The sequence below is a fragment of the Salvelinus sp. IW2-2015 genome, unplaced genomic scaffold, assembly GCF_002910315.2.
Source record: "Salvelinus sp. IW2-2015 unplaced genomic scaffold, ASM291031v2 Un_scaffold1113, whole genome shotgun sequence".
In the NCBI taxonomy this organism is placed as follows: domain Eukaryota; kingdom Metazoa; phylum Chordata; class Actinopteri; order Salmoniformes; family Salmonidae; genus Salvelinus; species Salvelinus sp. IW2-2015.
The window spans coordinates 374,392-394,033 of record NW_019942732.1 but is presented as its reverse complement, the minus strand read 5'-3'; the positions used below and the strand labels follow the sequence as shown (position 1 = coordinate 394,033).

The 19,642-nt window shown below is 44.2% G+C and overlaps 1 protein-coding gene across 1 annotated transcript in view; it reads right to left on the bottom strand.

Moving 5' to 3' along the window:
- Positions 1-19,642, bottom strand: part of grm6a (glutamate receptor, metabotropic 6a) — a 45,557-nt gene that overhangs the window by 11,532 nt on the left and 14,383 nt on the right. The window contains 3 exon segments of the mRNA XM_070438688.1: positions 256-330; positions 333-367; positions 369-469. Of these exon segments, the coding sequence (XP_070294789.1) occupies positions 256-330; positions 333-367; positions 369-469 (211 nt within the window).

Genomic DNA, 19,642 nt, shown 5'->3' with positions numbered 1-19,642 from the left:
ATAAAAATGAAATATGAATGAGAATAAAACATGACGGCTACCAGCAATAATCCATATTTGTGCTCTCAGAGATCTCATTATGAATTGATGATGGCCACAGGAAGAACGTGTTGACCACAGAGAGGAGACGATAGACTTCAGAATGGCTGTTTTCGGGCAACAGCAGCCAATACATGTATTATGATGGACAGCTGATTAACGTAACAGATTATATATATGGTACCAGGAAGAGAGGAGAGGAGCTTGTGACTGTACCTGCCTCTCTCGAGATCTGCTGGAAGGAATCAACTCCGCTCTCCCCGTAGCTTCCCTCTGATGCCAGTGTAGACAATAGTTCCAGCCCATTGCCTTGACTATGTCCACATAGCCTGGGCCTGGTACGGTCAGGAGGGACCACACGCGAGAAGAAGTCGTAGCGATTATTGTCACTCAACTCTGGGGCTGTGGAGGCATAGCTGATCTGGGGAATCTGAACAGAGAACATGGTAACACGTAAACTTTCTCTTTATAATTCTTCTGTACAGCTGTTTATTCCCTCTGTGCTTAACTTAATTATACTAAAAAACCTTCTATCCAAACCAGATAATCTGTCCAATGTTTTCTCTCCTTTTCTATTTACATCCCTCTGGATCTGTCTAAACCTGACTCTGAAAAACTACACTGCCAATTAAAGCACATTTTATCTGCGTCAACTCTTTTTATGTGCCCTGAGGTTCATAAATGTCTAATTAGATATACATGTATGCAGTATATACAGTATATCTGGAAGGTATTCCCGGTTTTATTGCAAACATATGATATTCCCAAGCCAATGCTTTATATTAGGATATCAACCTGACAGAACGGTGGCTGTCAATGCATAAACTGACTCTGTGCTTATTTCCCAAGGCCCTCTGCTTGTATAAGGGTCTTAATGTCATGGCCACTCATTCCAGTGTTGTCTAGGCATTTAAATTAATTTTTTTCAGAGTCAGGTTTAGACAGATACAGAGGGATGTAAATAGAAAAGAGAGAAAACATTGGACAGATTATCTGGTTTGGATTAGAAGGTTTTTTAGTATAATTAAGTTAAGCACAGAGGAGAGAGACAGAGATCAAGAGGCAGTAGGAGTCGATCAGGCACTGAACCCCTAATTATAAAGCATTGAACTTGCAGGGATTATCCATATTGTTTGCCAAATAAAACCGGGGACAGGTTACGGTAAATACACGCCTCCAGACGTTGATCAACTTATAATACTGCAATGCAGGTATATCTATAATTAGACATTTGAACCTCAAGGGCGGACACATTATAAAAGAGAGGATTGACGCAGATATAAAATGTTAGATTATAATGGCCAGCTTTTAGGTTTTCAGAGTCAGGTTTAAAGATTCACAGAACAGCGCGCTGAATCCGACCTGTGCTAGGCCCGGCCCCTGGGCAGTCCGCTAGTTGCCAGGCGGATACGTCTGATCGTTCCAGAAAGTTAACTGCTCCTCATTGACATGCTTTTATTAGGCCTCGAAGCGGGAGAACAACCCATAGCATAGCCAGTCCACAGGCCGGACACCCGCAGACAAAACCACTATGAGAGAAATCTTTTGGCTCAATTGAGAGCAACGATGACAGGTCGTCCCTCCTGCCAGTTGTGCAGCCTGCGGACAAGCAATAAGCCAAAGCTCCCATTGCTCTTCCGAGTGCCAGACGGGCCGGGACATGTGCAGAATGAAGTCTGCCGCATTTCACGGATCTCATCCAGGAGCTCTGCGTTGGGGCATCTCCTGTGCCAAGCCATGCCATCTCCTCCAGGGGCGAACGAAGTCTGGTAGACCTTGCAGCATAGTGAAAGACGAACAGAGACTCAGGGCCCCCATCTGCAAGATGACACCGTTCGTCAAGAATGCGAGGAATTTTATTTGTTCACAGACACGTGGTTTAGCAGGATGTTATATTGATGTGAGTTGTTAGCAAAATGCATGTGTGCTTTCAGTTCTGACCGTGCAGTAATATCTAACAAGTAATCTAACAATTTTCGACAAATCAAAACTACCTTATACACCACAAGAATTTTAAAAGAGCCACATGAATTGAATAAGAATATGTCATAGTAAGAGAGTATAGAAATAACAGTTTTACAATGGAAGACGATCTATTAATGGACGTGCGGCATAGGCAAGACGTGGATTGTTGTAAAGTTTTACGTAGATGGTATAGAGTACACGTTATGGTGAGCATTATGAGTTCACGAGCGTAAATCGTAGTGGTATGTTATAACGATTGATATATCAAGTTGCATTGTTTAAAGTGACACTATTTTCATGATTACGTCCAATTTTTATTTTCTAAACTGGCTACCAAGAGATTGGCAAGTCAGATTCAGCTCGTTTAGTGCAGCCATCCCACTCTCAATATTAGTGCCATGAGCCTGGTTTACACCAGATGCATGCCATCAGGGCCTTGAGATAGAGAAGCTGTTTTGTCAGCTCTCTGGCGATGGTTGGTCCAGCTATTGATCGTCAACTCTGTACTGACCTTCGCCCCTTTCTGCATGAATGGCGGAGGGTGAACAGCCACAAGGCACGGGTGTAGGTTCGGTGCTCATCTTGAATATTCTAATCTATTGGGCTCCGTTCCTGTGACACTCCGCTTCTTTCGGTGCCGGCGTATGTGTTCCTGCGAGGCATGACAACCTCAGGTCTAGTTTGCCCCACCTCCCTCCACTCGTGGATCGAGATTGGCGCCTAATGTTGCGACTTAATCTTCACTACGCCTGCTGGAGAGCTTACGAGATCGTGTGGCGGTTAGACAGAGTTGTCAGGGTACGTCAGGGACATGTGATTAACCAGAAATGGCATACTCGACAGGAGGCATCCGCCATCTCGATTGTTGCATCGTGTTAAAGGAGATCTGTACAGGAGTTGTTTCGGTGATCAAAGCGAGCCTACAAATTTTCGGTCTCTCTAAGCGACTCCTGGAGAAAGCAGGCGCCTGGTTGCGCCTTTCTCTCACCACGCTAGTCTGTTGTGGGTGACCATTTTCTAGCTTGTGGTCCGTGACTCCGACGTGTACGCCCGAGGAGATATCTTAGCCTGCCACCATATCTCCACTTTATCACCTCCTCCATCGAGGTTATTGATTCCATTGTGCCAGCAAGAAGTAGGGGGGTGCTCGCCTCTCGACTGTTATTCCTGCACTCACAATCATCTCTCTTTTGATGCGTTGAGTGAGGTCATATATCCTAACACCACCACTTCCGAGGGCCCCCACCTCCCTGCCCCTGTGTTAGGCCATATCGTCGTTTTTGGTAAATACACAGAATCCTCTGTCCATTCTCCTAAGAGTGTGGTAGCATGACGAAACCCTAATATATTGAGGGTGGATGGCGTTGGCATCAATGGCACCGACCAAGGCATGGCAAGTCATTCCTGAACTCTCGTCTCGCTTGTCACGTTCAGGCTCTTGAGAGAACGCATTCACACTTGTGACCCAGTGTTGGGACTCATTGGCTGACCGGTGAGAGATCTCGGTGTGTTTGCTCTCCACCACTTCGGGGTGGTCTCCTGATCACTCAACGTCGCAGGCAATCACTCTTTGCCAATAAGTGTCATAGGGCTGAGGTATCACCCATGTGATGTAATTCGTTTGCGCATGCTACGCCAATTCATCTTTCTCCGTGATTTAGATCGAGCTCGAGAGCGCGCTCGTACGAAAGAGACAGCCTAATTCTGTTGTAGTTAGGATACTTATCTGATGCGTTTAGTAATCGAGCATTGAAAGCCATTCCTCTCTCTACAACTCTAGTTGTTTTCCTCCATTGTCACAGTTGCGAGTTAGAACTTTGTGGCATTAGTTGCGTCATCGTGCTGCGCATCATCATTGGTGTATCACGAAATGAGATGCCTCTGGAGTAAGCAAGCTCTGCAGACATGAATATGGAGTTCATTGCTGCGGTGTTCTAGGTATGCGCGTGGCAGATTGTGTATACTAAGGTATGAGTATCTTCGACTCGCATTGATATCTTACGTCTCTCAAAGCACCTCTTTGTTCATGTGATAGACTGGCTCGAATGCTACCGAGTGGCATTCAACGTATGTCGTTTAGCTCAAGTCTACACTTGTAGGTTTTCCATTGTGTGGCTACCTCTCTACGTGGGTTACTAAGGTTGGCCCTCTGGAAGCGTATCTCCTCCTTAAACGTAATAAGCCAGTGCAAACTGCTTGCAATCACATTATGGGCATTGATATTTTGTTTGTTCTTCTATCCATTTGCTATCTCTTTACGCTGCGAGTTAGGTTCATAGTTGTGAGAATTCAACACGTCTCTTTCCAAACTAGCGTAGCTCGACAGGATGAACGCCAAGACTCTTCTGGCTCAGACCTCTCTCGTCACGTAATAAAGTCAACAACAGACACAGAGTTACACATGGGTTAATTGTATATAGTCTAGCAGTTCAATCACAATCAAGTAAATCAGTCTCCACAAGTCTATCCTGTGAATTGTCCCACAGTGGGCAAAAGGTAGTAAGGAATAGCCCGATAATAGAGGCATACGAGAGTACGCCCGAATGAGAGTATAGCTCTCTCGATACGCACAGATCGTCCTCTTAGTAAATGTGCCGTAAATCCCAACCAAGCCAAAGCGTGTCTTTTATGATCTTGGTGAGAGACCTCTGCCCATCTAGGTCGCCCGTCGCAGCACTTGGCGAGGTGAGTCTAAACACACCTTTTAAATCGTGATGTCGATATACTCACGTTTGGTGCATCAAGTCAGTGTAGCGAAGGAATGACATGATGCGCACACACAGGACTATATTGATCCTCGACTGGACACGTGTACAGCTTCCTAGGCAACTGCTAATTTGTCGTTCAAAAAGTGATCGTCAATACAGATAGCTTGTATTTACTATATAGTTTCTGAGTGAGCAAAGACTCGAATCCTCAGAGGAGTTCCGGTGGACGAGGCTTGCTGCTGTATTTACATTATGTGACTCTCTCTCAATGGATATATATTGATGTGAGCATTGCATCAGGACCCTTGAATCCCACGACTGCTTGCTCAGTTGTTTCATTAGTTATTTGCTCTAACGGGACAAGGGGGTAAACAAACCTGGAAAACGGCCAGAAACTTGGACACCCCTAGTGAATGAACTATTTCGGTATCCTGGGATGTAAAGTCTGCCGCTGGCTTAGAGCCTCAATCTATAGAGTCTTGTATTGAACTTGAGTAGAGAACATATCTGTTTCTGACCATGACACCTGTGACTGAGTCCGCACTATCGGTGTTCAGTTGTATTCAAGCTTGGGTGGAAAAGGAGAATGAACCCTTAATATGAAAAAGATTGTAGTACCTTGTGTGTTCAATTGAACCACCTACATCATAAAGATGAAAAACACGCACGCGACTGTCTCAGTGCATCGCTTCAAAAGTGACACATAACTAGAAACATAGCCTTGACGCAATTGAGTCTGAATTTAAACTACGTACCTTAGCCATTCAAAGTGTAAATGAGGCTTACCACTTGATCCGATCCAGAAAAAGGATATTCAAAGAATATGGACATAGACTGTTCATACAGGATCAGTCGTCCCTTGTTCTTTTAACCGCTTCACCTGCGTGCACCATCGCAAGTCCTCAACTCATTCCTAACACATTTACAGGTTTCATCACCAAATAAGGACTACTTAAGTGTGCATGACGTAAACTTACTAATGACTCAGTTCTCTTTTTGCGGTTAGCTGCTTCTGTCTTGCCGAGAGTACAGCTTAACAGAATTAGACTCTCTTTGGAAAGCACTCATTTAGTCTCTTTCCAACCATGTTTCGTAGGATTTCCATGTGGAACGTTTTGTAAACACAAGACCTGCCTATGTCATTCAAGTTGCGCGATAGTACTGCCTATTCACGATCACATTTCATCTAATTTCATGTGGCGACAGATGTGTTATATATCGTTGTACACCCAGGAGAAATGCAAGCTGTATTTTGTTTAACATGGCTGATATGATATGGACGTGTGATGTGCTTCGGCTACAGCAACCAATCATATTAATTATGATAATTCCTGTAATGTGGATATTCACATGGGCGACTCAGCCGCCGCCCATGGAATGAAATACTGACGAGTGTGTGCTAGCACTAAGGACCCAAGAACAAACACAAGACACTGTTTACTAACAGGATTATTGCTGGATCTGAATCATTAGCTCCTTATATGAGGGAGAGAGACAGAGATCAAGAGGCAGTGGTGTTGTTTCTCAGCTTTACACCACACAATACATTTAATACTGACCATGTGCCACTTAGCATTCAAAGTCTGACCATGTGCCGCTTAACCTGCATTCAAAGTCTGACCATGTGCCACTTAGCATTCAAAGTCTGACCATGTGCCGCTTAACCTGCATTCAAAGTCTGACCATGTGCCACTTAGCATTCAGTCTGACCATGTGCCGCTTAACCTGCATTCAAAGTCTGACCATGTGCCACTTAGCATTCAAAGTCTGACCATGTGACGCTTAACCTGCATTCAAAGTCTGACCATGTGCCACTTAGCATTCAAAGTCTGACCATGTGCCACTTAGCATTCAAAGTCTGACCATGTGTCACTTAGCATTCAAAGTCTGACCATGTGCCGCTTAGCATTCAAAGTCTGACCATGTGCCNGCCGCTTAGCATTCAAAGTCTGACCATGTGCCGCTTAGCATTCAAAGTCTGACCATGTGCCGCTTAGCATTCAAAGTCTGACCATGTGCCGCTTAACCTGCATTCGAAGTCTCAACTCATTCTACACATTTACACACAATATGTGTGTGTGTGTGTGTGTGTGTGCCATGTCCTATCCGAATCAAAGTAAATATATATTAGCACCAGGAGAAATGCAAGTGTATTTTGTTTAACAATTAATGGTTATGTTGGTAAGAACCAATCATATTAATTAATTAATTCCTTAATGATTTCACATGGGATCAGCCCAGCCCATGGATGAAATACTGACGGACTAACCAGACAGAGAATTTAATTCTCGTTTAGCTGAGGGGACCCCAATCCAAATCCAATATTTTAATCACCATAATGGTTTCTATCTCTATCATACTGTTGTTGCTTCGTGACTGTGAAAGCAGACTATCTATCTATACTGAACAAAAATATAAACGCAACATGTAAAGTGTTGGTCCCATGTTTCATGAGCTGAAATAAATTATCTCCGAAATTGTCCATACACACAAAAAGCTTTTTTCTCTCAAATGTACATCCCTGTTAGTGAGCATTTCTCCATGTCACCCATTGAGCAGGTTTGGGATACTCTGGATCGACGTGTACGACAGCGTCTTCCAGTTCCCACCAATATCCAGCAACTTCACACAGCCATTGAAGAGGAGTGAGACAACATTCCACAGGCCACAATGAAAGGTGTCAATCAACTCAAATGAGATGTGTCACGCAGTATGAGGCAAATGGTGATCACACCGGATACTGACTGGTTTTCTGATCCCACTCCCCTACATTTTTTAAAGGTTTCTGTGACCAACAGATGCATATCTGTATTCTCAGTCATGTGGAATCCATAGATTAGGGCCTAATATTTTTTTTTCAATTGACTGATTTCCTTATATGAACTGTAACTCAGTAAAATATTAGAAACTGTTGCATATTGCATTTATATTTTGGCTCAGTATATATATCTACAGTACAATGTCTGTCTGTCTGTCTGTCTGTCTGTCTGTCTGTCTGTCTGTCTGTCTGTCTGTCTGTCTGTCTGTGTATAGTATCTATCTATCTCTCTCTCTGTCTGTCCCCCGTCTGTCACCTGTCTGTCTGTCTGTTTGTCTCTCTATCTCTCTCTGTCTGTCTGTCCGTCCCTTGTCTGTTTGTCCCGTCTGTCTGTCCCCCGTCTGTCTGTCTGTCACCCGTCTGTTTGTCTGTCCGTCCCCCGTCTGTCTGTCTGTCTGTCTGTCTGTCTGTCTGTCTGTCAGTGAGACAGTTAAATGAACAAAACAAACATGTGTGCTTCCAACAAAGGTAATGTGGAGTTCAGGTGATGCTCCCAACCTAAAGTATTATCATGAGGAAAATAATGTTATGATAATCATTTACACTGAACAACCTATTACAGCTTCAGCAGACAACTCAAATAGTCCCCTATGTGCAGACTACAGACAATGGTTATGCTTTCAGATTCAATAGAAAGAACATAATTATTAAGTCATAATATGTTTTCTGAGGGAAGTATCACATTATTTAGCTTTTTACCATATCGTTCTGCAGAAAATATCAGGACTGAATAGAATAGACAGGACCTTAGCACAGAATGGGCTGGATTACGGTAATCAGTGTTATAAAACAATGTTAGTGACCCTACATTATGAGGTAATTTCACAGTAGGGATGAACAGCTCCTACTGGGCACAGCTGGATCTCACTGTTCTGTCTGTATCTGGGTCTGTCTGGGGAAATGAGTCTCTTCCCTTTTTACCTGCTGGCATCGGCTTTCACCTAGGGGCAGCGAAGCAGTAGACATGTCCACCCTGATGTCCACCCCTCTACACAACCCTCCCCTCCATCAACATTTGACATCTAGCTGGAATTAAATTGCTCTCTGGATATTAAATAGTTGGGGTTTTCTGAACTTACATTCCTATCTGAAGATAAAATCCAGCTGCTCATGATTTTTACATTGGAATAAAGCTCTATTTAAGGAAGAGGAACCGAGTCAGAAGTCATGTATGATTTAGTGTTTTTTCTCTGAGGAAGAGGTTGAGTGGCCCAAAGCGTGAGGAGTCACCACAGATGGGGGAAAGTCTACTGTAGACTACCTTTTAACTCAAACCACCACCCTGGAGACCGGCCAACTGGGCCAGGCCTGATAGACAACGACACTATTCCTAAACACACTGAACAGGTATGCATAAGAGCATCTGAACTCCCGAGAACGACTCCTGCATGGGTATTGCGTGACATTTGTTCATGGTTATGCACTCAAAGACACTGCTAGGCATACTGATCATCCTGAAGGAAATGCTCATGTTTATTGAAGAGAAGAGTGAGCCATTGTACAGTGAAGACAAAACACAACTTGATTGCAGCTAGGATTGCAGATTTTGGGGAATATTCATAGGTGGAAACTTTTCGTGGGAATTAACGGGAATATATGGGAATTAACAGGAATATATGGGAATTAATGGACATATATGCAAATTAATATTAACACCATTTAAATGTAGATGTTTTTTGCATTGGGTATATTTACCAAATCATATGGAGACAGAAACATAAACCTTTTACCTTATAATAAGTAGACATAATTGCAAACGATTAAATCCTTCCAATAGAAATTTWAAAAAACGATTTAGTTACGAATTGAACTTTAATTAAATGAGACGACTCTTCACATGGAATGATTTCACTGAACAACAAAAGAAAGGGAATTGTCACACACTGATCTGTTTCACCTGTCCTTGTGATTGTATCCAGCCCCCTCCAGGTGTCGCTCATCGTCCCCATTATCCCCTGTGTATTTATACCTGTGTTCTCTGTTTGTCCATTGCCAGTTCGTCTTGTTTTTCAAGTCAACCAGCGTTTTTGTTCTCAGCTCCTGCTTTTCCAAATCTCCCCTTTTTCTCGCCCTTCTGTTTTTGACCCTTGCCTGTCCTGACTCTGAGCCCGCCTGCCTGACTGCTCTGCCTGCCCCTGACCCTGTGCTTGTTTGCCGATCTGTACCTTTGCCCCACCTCTGGATTGTTGACCTCTGCCTACCCTGACCCTGCCTACCGTCCGGTACCGTTGCCCCACCTCTGTTTTACTGACCCCTGCCCGCTTTAACCTGTCTATTGCCCGCTCCTGTTGGACTATTAAACCACTGTCAATTCGACATGTCTGTATCTGAGTCTTCCTGATAGAAATATTGAATGATCCCAATGATCCATCGCATCTCCCAAAAACGTTTTCAACATACAGTGGGGAGAACAAGTATTTGATACACTGACAATTTTGCAGGTTTTCCTACTTACAAAGCATGTAGAGGTCTGTAATTTTTTATCATAGGTACACTTCAACTGTGAGAGAAGGAATCTAAAACAAAAATCCAGAAAATCACATTGTATGATTTTTAATTAATTAATTTGCATTTTATTGCATGACATAAGTATTTGATACATCAGAAAAGCAGAACTGAATATTTGGTACAGAAACCTTAGTTTGCAATTACAGAGATCATACGTTTCCTGTAGTTCTTGACCAGGTTTGCACACACTGCAGCAGGATTTTGGCCCACTCTCCATACAGACCTTCTCCAGATCCTTCAGGTTTCGGGGCTGTCGCTGGGCAATACGGACTTTCGGCTCCCTCCAAAGATTTTCTATTGGGTTCAGGTCTGGAGACTGGCTAGGCCACTCCAGGACCTTGAGATGCTTCTTACGGAGCCACTCCTTAGTTGCCCTGGCTGTGTGTTTCGGGTCGTTGTCATGCTGGAAGACCCAGCCACGACCCATCTTCAATGCTCTTACTGAGGGAAGGAGGTTGTTGGTCAAGATCTCGCGATACATGGCCCCATCCATCCTCCCTTCAATACGGTGCAGTCGTCCTGTCCCCTTTGCAGAAAAGCATCCCCAAAGAATGATGTTTCCACCTCCATGCTTCACGGTTGGGATGTGTTCTTGGGTTGTACTCATCCTTCTATTCCTCCAAACACGGCGAGTGGAGTTTAGAGCAAAAAGCTCTATTTTTGTCTCATCAGACCACATGACCTTCTCCCATTCCTCCTCTGGATCATCCAGATGGTCATTGGCAAACTTCAGACGGGCCTGGACATGCGCTGGCTTGAGCAGGGAGACCTTGCGTGCGCTGCAGGATTTTAATCCATGACGGCGTAGTGTGTTACTAATGGTTTTCTTTGAGACTGTGGTCCCAGCTCTCTTCAGGTCATTGACCAGGTCCTGCCGTGTAGTTCTGGGCTGATCCCTCACATTCCTCATGATCATTGATGCCCCACGAGGTGAGATCTTGCATGGAGCCCCAGACCGAGGGTGATTGACCGTCATCTTGAACTTCTTCCATTTTCTATAATTGTGCCAACAGTTGTTGCCTTCTCACCAAGCTGCTTGGCTATTGTCCTGTAGCCCATCCCAGCCTTGTACAGGTCTACAATTTATCCCTGATGTTCCTTACACAGCTCTCTGGTCTTGGCCATTGTGGAGAGGTTGGAGTCTGTTTGATTGAGTGTGTGGACAGGTGTCTTTATACAGGTAACGAGTTCAAACAGGTGCAGTTAATACAGGTAATGAGTGGAGAACAGGAGGGCTTCTTAAAGAAAAACTACAGGTCTGTGAGAGCCGGAATTCTTACTGGTTGGTAGGTGATCAAATACTTATGTCATGCAATAAAATGCAAATTAATTACTTAAAAATCATACAATGTGATTTTCTGGATTTTTGTTTTAGTTCCGTCTACAAGTTGAAGTGTACCTATGATAAAATGACAGACCTCTACATGCTTTGTAACTAGGAAAACCTGCAAAATCGGCAGTGTATCAAATACTTGTTCTCCCCACTGTACATCTGTAAAATGATAGTCTAGAAACTAAAGCTTTGGTTGTCTCCCTCTCAGGCTTCCATGTCTTCTCCCTGGACCTCCTCAATGTCCACCTCTTGAACATCAGACTCTGAGGCCTCATATGTCACTTTCCAACCTTGTTGAGGATGGCTCGTTGACAGGCTCAAAAGACAAAAATATGGCCGGATGGCCACCAATTTTTCACCCCTTGTATTGGTTAGCTTGTTGCGTGCTTTAGTGTGTGTGTTCCCAAACAAGGACCAGCTGTTCTGAGGCAGCTGATATTGGTGGGATTTGAAGGATGATGGAGGCAACTGGGAAAAGAGCCTCAGATCCACAGATCCAGGAGTTTCAGGCTTCTTACCACTCTCTCCCAAAATACATCATCCAGGAGGATCCTGTTGATGGGGCTGTCCATATCAACAGACTGTTATATGGCCATTTCTTGGAGAGACTCCTTCCCCTCCAGGAGACTGTCAAACATGATGACAACACCACCCAAACAGGTGTTGCTGGGCAGCTTCAATGTGGTGCTCTTATTCTTCTCACTTTGCTTGGTGAGGTAGATTGCTGCTATCACTTGATGACCCTTCACATACCTAACTATTTACTTGGCTCTCTTGTAGAGTGTATCCATTGTTTTCAGTGCCATGATGTCCTTGATGAGCAGATTCAATGCATGAGCAGCATAGCCAATGGGTGTGATGTGAGTGTAGGACTCCTCCACTTTAGACCAAGCAGCCTTCATGTTGGCAGTATTGTCTGTCACCAGTGCAAATAGCTTCGGAGGTCCAAGGTCATTGATGACTGCCTTCAGCTCATCTGCAATGTAGAGACCGGTGTGTCTGTTGTCCCTTGTGTCTGTGCTCTTATAGAATACTGGTTGAGGGGTGGAGATGATGTAGTTCATTATTCCTTGCCCACGAACATTCGACCACCCATCAGAGATGATTGCAATACAGTCTGCTTTCTCTATGATTTGCTTGACCTTCACTTAAACTCTGTTGAACTCGGCATCCAGCAAATTAGTAGATAAAGCATGTCTGGTTGGAGGGGTGTATGCTGGGCAAAGAACATTCAGAAATCTCTTCCAATACACATTGGCTGTGAGCATCAGAGGTGAACCAGTTCCATATACAGCTCAAGCAAGACATTCATCAGCATTTCTCTGACTATGTTCCTCCATTGAGTCAAAAAACTTCTGATTCCAGGAGGACCATGAGCTGTTGCTATCGATAAGGTGTCTGATTTATAATTTTCACCTCGAATAGAAGTAGAGGGACTTTTGTCAGAGGTTGCTTGACGTGAGTGCTGAGGGAACTTTATGCACATGGCCAGATGATTCTGAATCCTTATTGCATTCTTCACATATGATTTGGCACAGTATTTGCAAATGTACACAGCTTTTTCTTCTACATTAGCTGCAGTGAAATGTCTCCACACATCAGATTGTGCCTGTGGCATTTTCCTGTAAAGATTAGAAATAAAATGATTAAAAAAAACAACAAATACATTTCCATGTACAGATAAATAGTTAAGCAGTTATATTAACCAACTCATTTTGTAAGGTAAATGTTTTAAAATGAAACATGTATGGAAACAGGTGAATGAACACTCCTCAGTTAGCAAGCTAAAACCCAGATGGTAGCAAAAACTAATTAGCAGAAATTGTTAACAAGTTATACATGATTTAAACACACTTTGCTGTCGGCTACTATTTACTAGTTAACAAAATATCATGTATGTCATATAAAATATATTCACCCAACCCAGTATTGTAATCAAAACTTACCAGAAAGCATGTAGTCCTTGGCTCAGACAGTGTAGTAGTGTAKGCTCAATAGCATCTCATTAGTGTGCAAGATCTTGAGAATCAGCTGTACATGTGATGGAAGAGTGCACTGTGCATGCAGAGTGTTGCAATTCCATTGAATTGGGGATAGTTTAACCAAAATATGCCATAAGACCTAGAATTGCCTTATGTGTATCCCACAAAAAAGGTTCACTGTTATAAGCTAACTTTTTTAATGAATTTAAGCAAAATTCCCCAAATTCCAGGGCTTAACTTCCCATGGAAAATTTCCGGGAAAATGCTGGAAATTTACCGGAAAGTTTCTGACCCTTTGCAACCGTAATTACAGCACTCATAACCATAAATGAAGCTTATTTGCTGCAATTCGTTGGCCTTCTGAATCTGTTTAACATGCTAAACTTTATCCCAAGTAGCGATGGCTTACTCTCCACAATATCTTCGCTCGTCACGGGCCTTTTATAGTTGAGTAAATTGCATATTTAAAACGCTTCCCACAGTTCTTCCCAATTTGCTTAATTCCCTAAATGTATTTTCTATATCAAACATTTGCTATGGTTGGTTAGAGAAGTGTATCCTGGAGCTGAACATTTTTCTTCTCATTTTTTGTCTCTTCTCTTCCCTGCTAGTGCTCTATATATAGCCAGGGGTCTGAGCGGTGGCCAGGGGCTTATTGTCCCGGAAGGCTTGCCTAATTCTCTGGCTAACAGCTGCATTGTATGTTATCTGGTTCCTCAGCTACTGTTAAATGGCTTATTGTGAAGGAAGTGTCATTAAGAATGTGTGACAAGCAGTCAGTGAGGAGATGGCCAGGCACGGGAGTTCTGTTAACTCACGAGGAGTGGGTAATTAGAACTGGCAATTTACTGGAGGCAAATAAAGAAAGGATCAGATACTTATAGAGGGGGATACTTTTCACTAAAAGATCCTGTGACAAGTTCTAGACAAAGACATTATGAACTGTATGTAGAGGCAGGCATACATACTGTCCAGTAGACGTCAGTGATGGATACATGTTCAGTCCAGGGAAGGAAACTGTAAATCATGATTTTATTTTAGAGTTGCTTCTATTTAATTGCAATATCTAATACATTCTGAGGCGAACTAACATATTTAGATTTTTTTTTTWAAGRAAAAAAAAAAAAATCAGTCTGAGGCAAAAAGCTGGGTCCAGAAGGACTATTAGCATGGMCATGCCACAGCGCTGAATGCTAAAAAATTGAGTACCTAAAGATGTTCCTTGAACCAAAATGCAATGTCTCTTCATTAAATAAACATACGCTTCAAAAGCACATCTCCACATCTCCAGAAGAGTCCACGGCGTAGCATTCTGCAATTATGCAGCTGGCAGGTCGCTGAAGTGCTGTAGCCGCTGTTTGAGTGGAATTGACAGCGCTGTTCGGTGCTTTTTTGTCACTTCATGACCTGTTTGTAATCAAAATAAGTGCGGATGACAGTGATTATGCGTGTGGCTGTCTACCTCTCTTTAGCTGGCTCTTTGATAGATTAGAGACAGGGGACTGAGACAGTGCATCTGAGGACCGTGGCCATACATTGCTGTAAATACAGTGTGTGAATGTGTCTCTTGTTTTAAGGGAGGAAGAACATTGGCAGCTAAGGCTACTCAGACAGTCACTGAACTGACATAGGGCTGAGTGACAATAGCCTCACCAATCACAAAACACAATATCCCATCCTGACATGTTTGATTGTTAAGAGGATTTACTGGAGCAAAAAACTGCTGGAGGATAGACAGGCAGACAGGGCTAATGCTCAATTTACTGTGCTGGGCTGACAATTTGGACGTAACTTGCCACCACTCAAATCTGACTTAAATCTTCCACAACTAATTTAAACTGGCCCTGTTTTTTAATCAAAAGTACCTCTATCTGAATATAAATAAGAATTACAACATTTTTTGCCTACCTTTTAACAGCAATTCAGACAAAGCTCCCAMTGGGCAAAAACTGGTTGAATCAATAGTGTTTCCACTTAATTTCAACCCCCAAAATCTATGTGATGACAATGAATCAAGGTGGAAAACGCTTGGATTGGCAAAAAGTCATCAACATAAGGGCATTTCATATATTTTTCAACCAAATTTTCACCTATGACTTGGTGACATTTGATGTTGTTTTCACGTTGAATTCACGTTAGTTGACAACAACCAAATGTAAATCCAAACTAGACACACAAAACTAGACACAACTGACATCTGTGTCCAGTACATTAAAAAAATGGCTGTAACTTCAAATAAACTCAAAAACAATAGATCACAGTAAACCTTTGTTTGCCCTCCACTGAACAATGCTCAGGCCTAAATCATAACAAGTTGTGTGGTTCAATGGTTTTTATCTCTCCAATGCAAAATGTGCTTTTAATGAAGGTGCACCGGCTGCGTTGTGCAGTGTTCCTCTTTTGTCCTCGTATCGTCTGAATGTGGACGGTTTAATTAGTGTTTTGTCTTCAGACAGCTGTCCCACTGCATGCCCATTGCCCAGTGCCTCTTTACAAATCTATTTTCTATTTGAAGGGATTGCTTCCTTTCATAATGAAAACAATCTACAGCGTATTTTGTCAGTTGAGTGTGAGTTGATATTTTGCACCATGTAGAAAACAGTTCTCGGCTGAATATGTGGATTAGGCTAACAGTAGCCAGTGGCCTTTTAGAGCTTAAACAGCAATGTTGTTGTTTCACTGTGCGTTTGTTTTTGAAATTGATGCCCAACAGAGAGCAAGTCAGGAAAGGCCACTGAGAGAATGGACACACAAAATGTACACCATTGGAAAATAGCTTGTCTAACAAAACATTTGAAAAAGGAAATGGTCTTTGCCAACATATGATGGATGTACAGTTGAAGTCGGAAGTTTACATACACCTTAGCCAAAAACATTTAAGCTCAGTTTTTCACAATTCCTGACATTTAATCAGAGTAAAAATTGCCTGTCTTAGGTCAGTTAGGATCACCACTTTATTTTAAGAATGTGAAACATCAGAATAATAGTAGAGAGAGTTTTATTTCTTTCATCACATTCCCAGTGGGTCAGAAGTTTATATACACTCAATTAGTATTTGGTACCATTGCCTTTAAATTGTTTAACTTGGGTCAAACATTTCAGGTAGCCTTCCACAAGCTTCCCACAATAAGTTGGGCGAATTTTGGCCCATTCCTCCTGACAGAGCTGGTGTAACTGAGTCAGGTWTGTAGGCCTCCTTGCTCGCACACACTTTTTCAGTTCTGCCCACACATTTTCTATGGGATTGAGGTCAGGGCTTTGTGATGGCCACTCCAATACCTTGACTTTGTTGTCCTTAAGCCATTTTGCTACAGCTTTGGAAGTATGCTTGGGGTCATTGTACATTTGGAAGACCCATTTGCSACCAAGCTTTAACTTCCTGACTGATGTCTTGAGATGTTGCTTCAATATATCCACATAATTTTCCTATCTCATGATGCCATCTATTTTGTGAAGTGCACCAGTCCCTCCGGCATCAAAGCACTCCCACAAAATGATGCTGCCACCCCCGTGCTTCACGGTTGGGATGGTGTTCTTCAGCTTGCAAGCGTCCCCCTTTTTCCTCCAAACATAATTATGGTCATTATGGCCAAACAGTTCTGTTTTTGTTTCATCAGACCAGAGGACATTTCTCCAAAAAGTACGATCTTTGTCCCCATGTGAAGTTGCAAACCGTAGTCTGGCTTTTTCATGGCGGTTTTGGAGCAGTGGCTTCTTCCTTGCTGAGCATGTCGATATAGAACTCGTTTTACTGTGGATATAGATACTTTTGTACCTGTTTCCTCCAGCATCTTCACAAGGTCCTTTGCTGTTGTTTTGGTATTGATTTGCACTTTTCACACCAAAGTATGTTCATCTCTAGGTGTCACGTTCTCTGGAATAATTATCGGACCAAACTGCAGCGCGATATGGTTTCCACATAATATTTATTTGAAAACGCACAAAACAACAAAGAAAGAACAAAACAAACAACGAACCATGACTACAGAGGTGCAAAACAATATCCGATAAAATACAGGTGGAAAAAAATGCTACTTAAATATGATCCCCAATTAGAGACAACGATAGCCAGCTGCCTCTAATTGGGAATCATACCAAACACCAACATAGAAAAACTAAACTAGAACCCCACATAGAAAATAATAACTAGAAAATCCCCCAGTCCGCAAAACCTGAAACAAATGGGGAGGGTAGGGGGGGGGTGATTCGTGTCGGTGGCGGCTCTGGTGCAGGTCGTAGCCCCCACTCAGCTCGCGGATCCGCCAGCATTGGGGTGGCTCTGGTGCGGGACGAAGAACCCGCTCAGCTCGCGGATCCACCATCTCTGGTGCAGGCCGAAGAACCTGCTCATCCCGTGGATCCAGCCATGGACCCGGGCTGAACACTGTGCCTGGACCTCGGTATCAAGGAAGGCTCCTGCCATGGAGCGGGACTGGACACCAGATCTGGACTGGACATCAGTGCAGAGGAAGGCTCCAGCMATGGAGCAGGACTGGACGCCGTATCTGGACTGAGCACCGGCGCAAGGGAAGGCTCCCGCCATGGAGCGGGACTGGATGCTGTTCCTGGACTGAGCACCAACGCAGAAGAAGACTCTGGCCTTGGAGCTGGACTGGACGCCGTGCTTAGACTGGGCATCGGCGCAGGGGAAGGCTCCAGCCATGGAGCTGGAGGTTCCGGACCGTTGACCGTCGCAGGAGGTTCCGGACCGTGGACCGTCGCAGGAGGTTCCGGACCGTGGACCGTCTCTGGAAGGTTCCGGACCGGGGACCGTCTCTGGAGGTTCCGGACGGGGACCGTCTCAGGAGGTTTCCGGACCGGGGACCGTCTCAGGAGGGTTCCGGACCGGGGACCGTCTCAGGAGGTTCCGGACCGGGGACCGTCTCAGGAGGTTCCGGACCGGGGGACCGTCTCAGGAGGTTCCGGACTGGGGACCTCGCCTGAAGCTCTGGACTGGGGACCGTCGCCTGAAGCTCTGGACTGTGGACCGTCGCCGGAAGCTCTGGACTGGGGACGTCGCCGAAGCTCTGGACTGGGAACCGTCGCCGGAAGCTCTGGACTGGGGACCGTCGCCGGAAGCTCTGGACTGGGAACCGTCGCCGGAAGCTCTGGACTGGGGAGGCGCACTGGAGGCCTGATGCGTGGGGCCGGCACAGGTGGGACCGGACTGGTGACACGCACCTCAGGGCGAGTGCGGGGAGCAGGCACAGGACGTACCTGACTGGGAAGGCGCACTTYAGGGAGAGTACGAGGAGAAGACACATTGACGTACCGGACTTGAGAGGCGCACTTGAGGCCAGAAGCGTGGAACCGGCACAGGTTGCACCAGACTGCTAACCGGATCCTCTGGTCGAATGTTGAGCAGAACACACTTGCACAACATCTCTCTCATCTCACTCTCTCCCAACTTCACCATTGCCTCCCTGACAGTTTCTGGCTCTTCCTTCTGCTCAGCCGCCAGCTCCATGTGCCCCCCCCCAAAAACACTTGGGGTTGTCCTTGGGCTTTCTGTAGCCGCGAACCCTGTCATCGTCGCTGTCCTCCATAATCTCCTTCCGTCTGTCGCCAAGGAAGGGTTTTGCATCTCCCCCTCACTTCTTCCCATGTCCAGAAATCCTCTCCTCTTTGGGCACGCTGCTTGGTCCTGGTTTGATGGGATATTCTGTCACGTTCGCTGGAATAATTATCGGACCAAMCTGCAGTGCGATATGGTTTCCACATAATATTTATTTGAAAACGCACAAAACAACAAGAACAAAACAAACAACAAACCGTGACTACAGAGGTGCTACGTGCACTAACTCAAAACAATATCCCATAAAACACAGGTGGAAAAAATGCTACTTAAATATGATCCCCAATTAGAGACAACGATAGCCAGCTGCCTCTAATTGAGAATCATACCAAACACCAACATAGAAAAACTAAACTAGAACCCCACATAGAAAATAATAACTAGAAAACCCCCCAGTCACGTCCTGACCTACTATACCATTGAAAAACAAAGGCTCTCTATGGTCAGGGCGTGACACTAGGAGACAGAACACGTCTCCTTCCTGAGCGGTATGACGGCTGCGTGGTCCCATGGTGTTTATACTTGCGTACTATTGTTTGTACAGATGAACGTGGTACCTTCAGGCATTTGAAATTGCTCCCAAGGATGAACCAGACTTGTGGAGGTCTACAATTCTTTTCTGAGGTCTTGGCTGATTTATTTCTTTTGATTTTCCCATGATGTCAAGCACTGAGTTTGAAGGTAGGCCTTGAAATACAGGTACACCTCCTATTG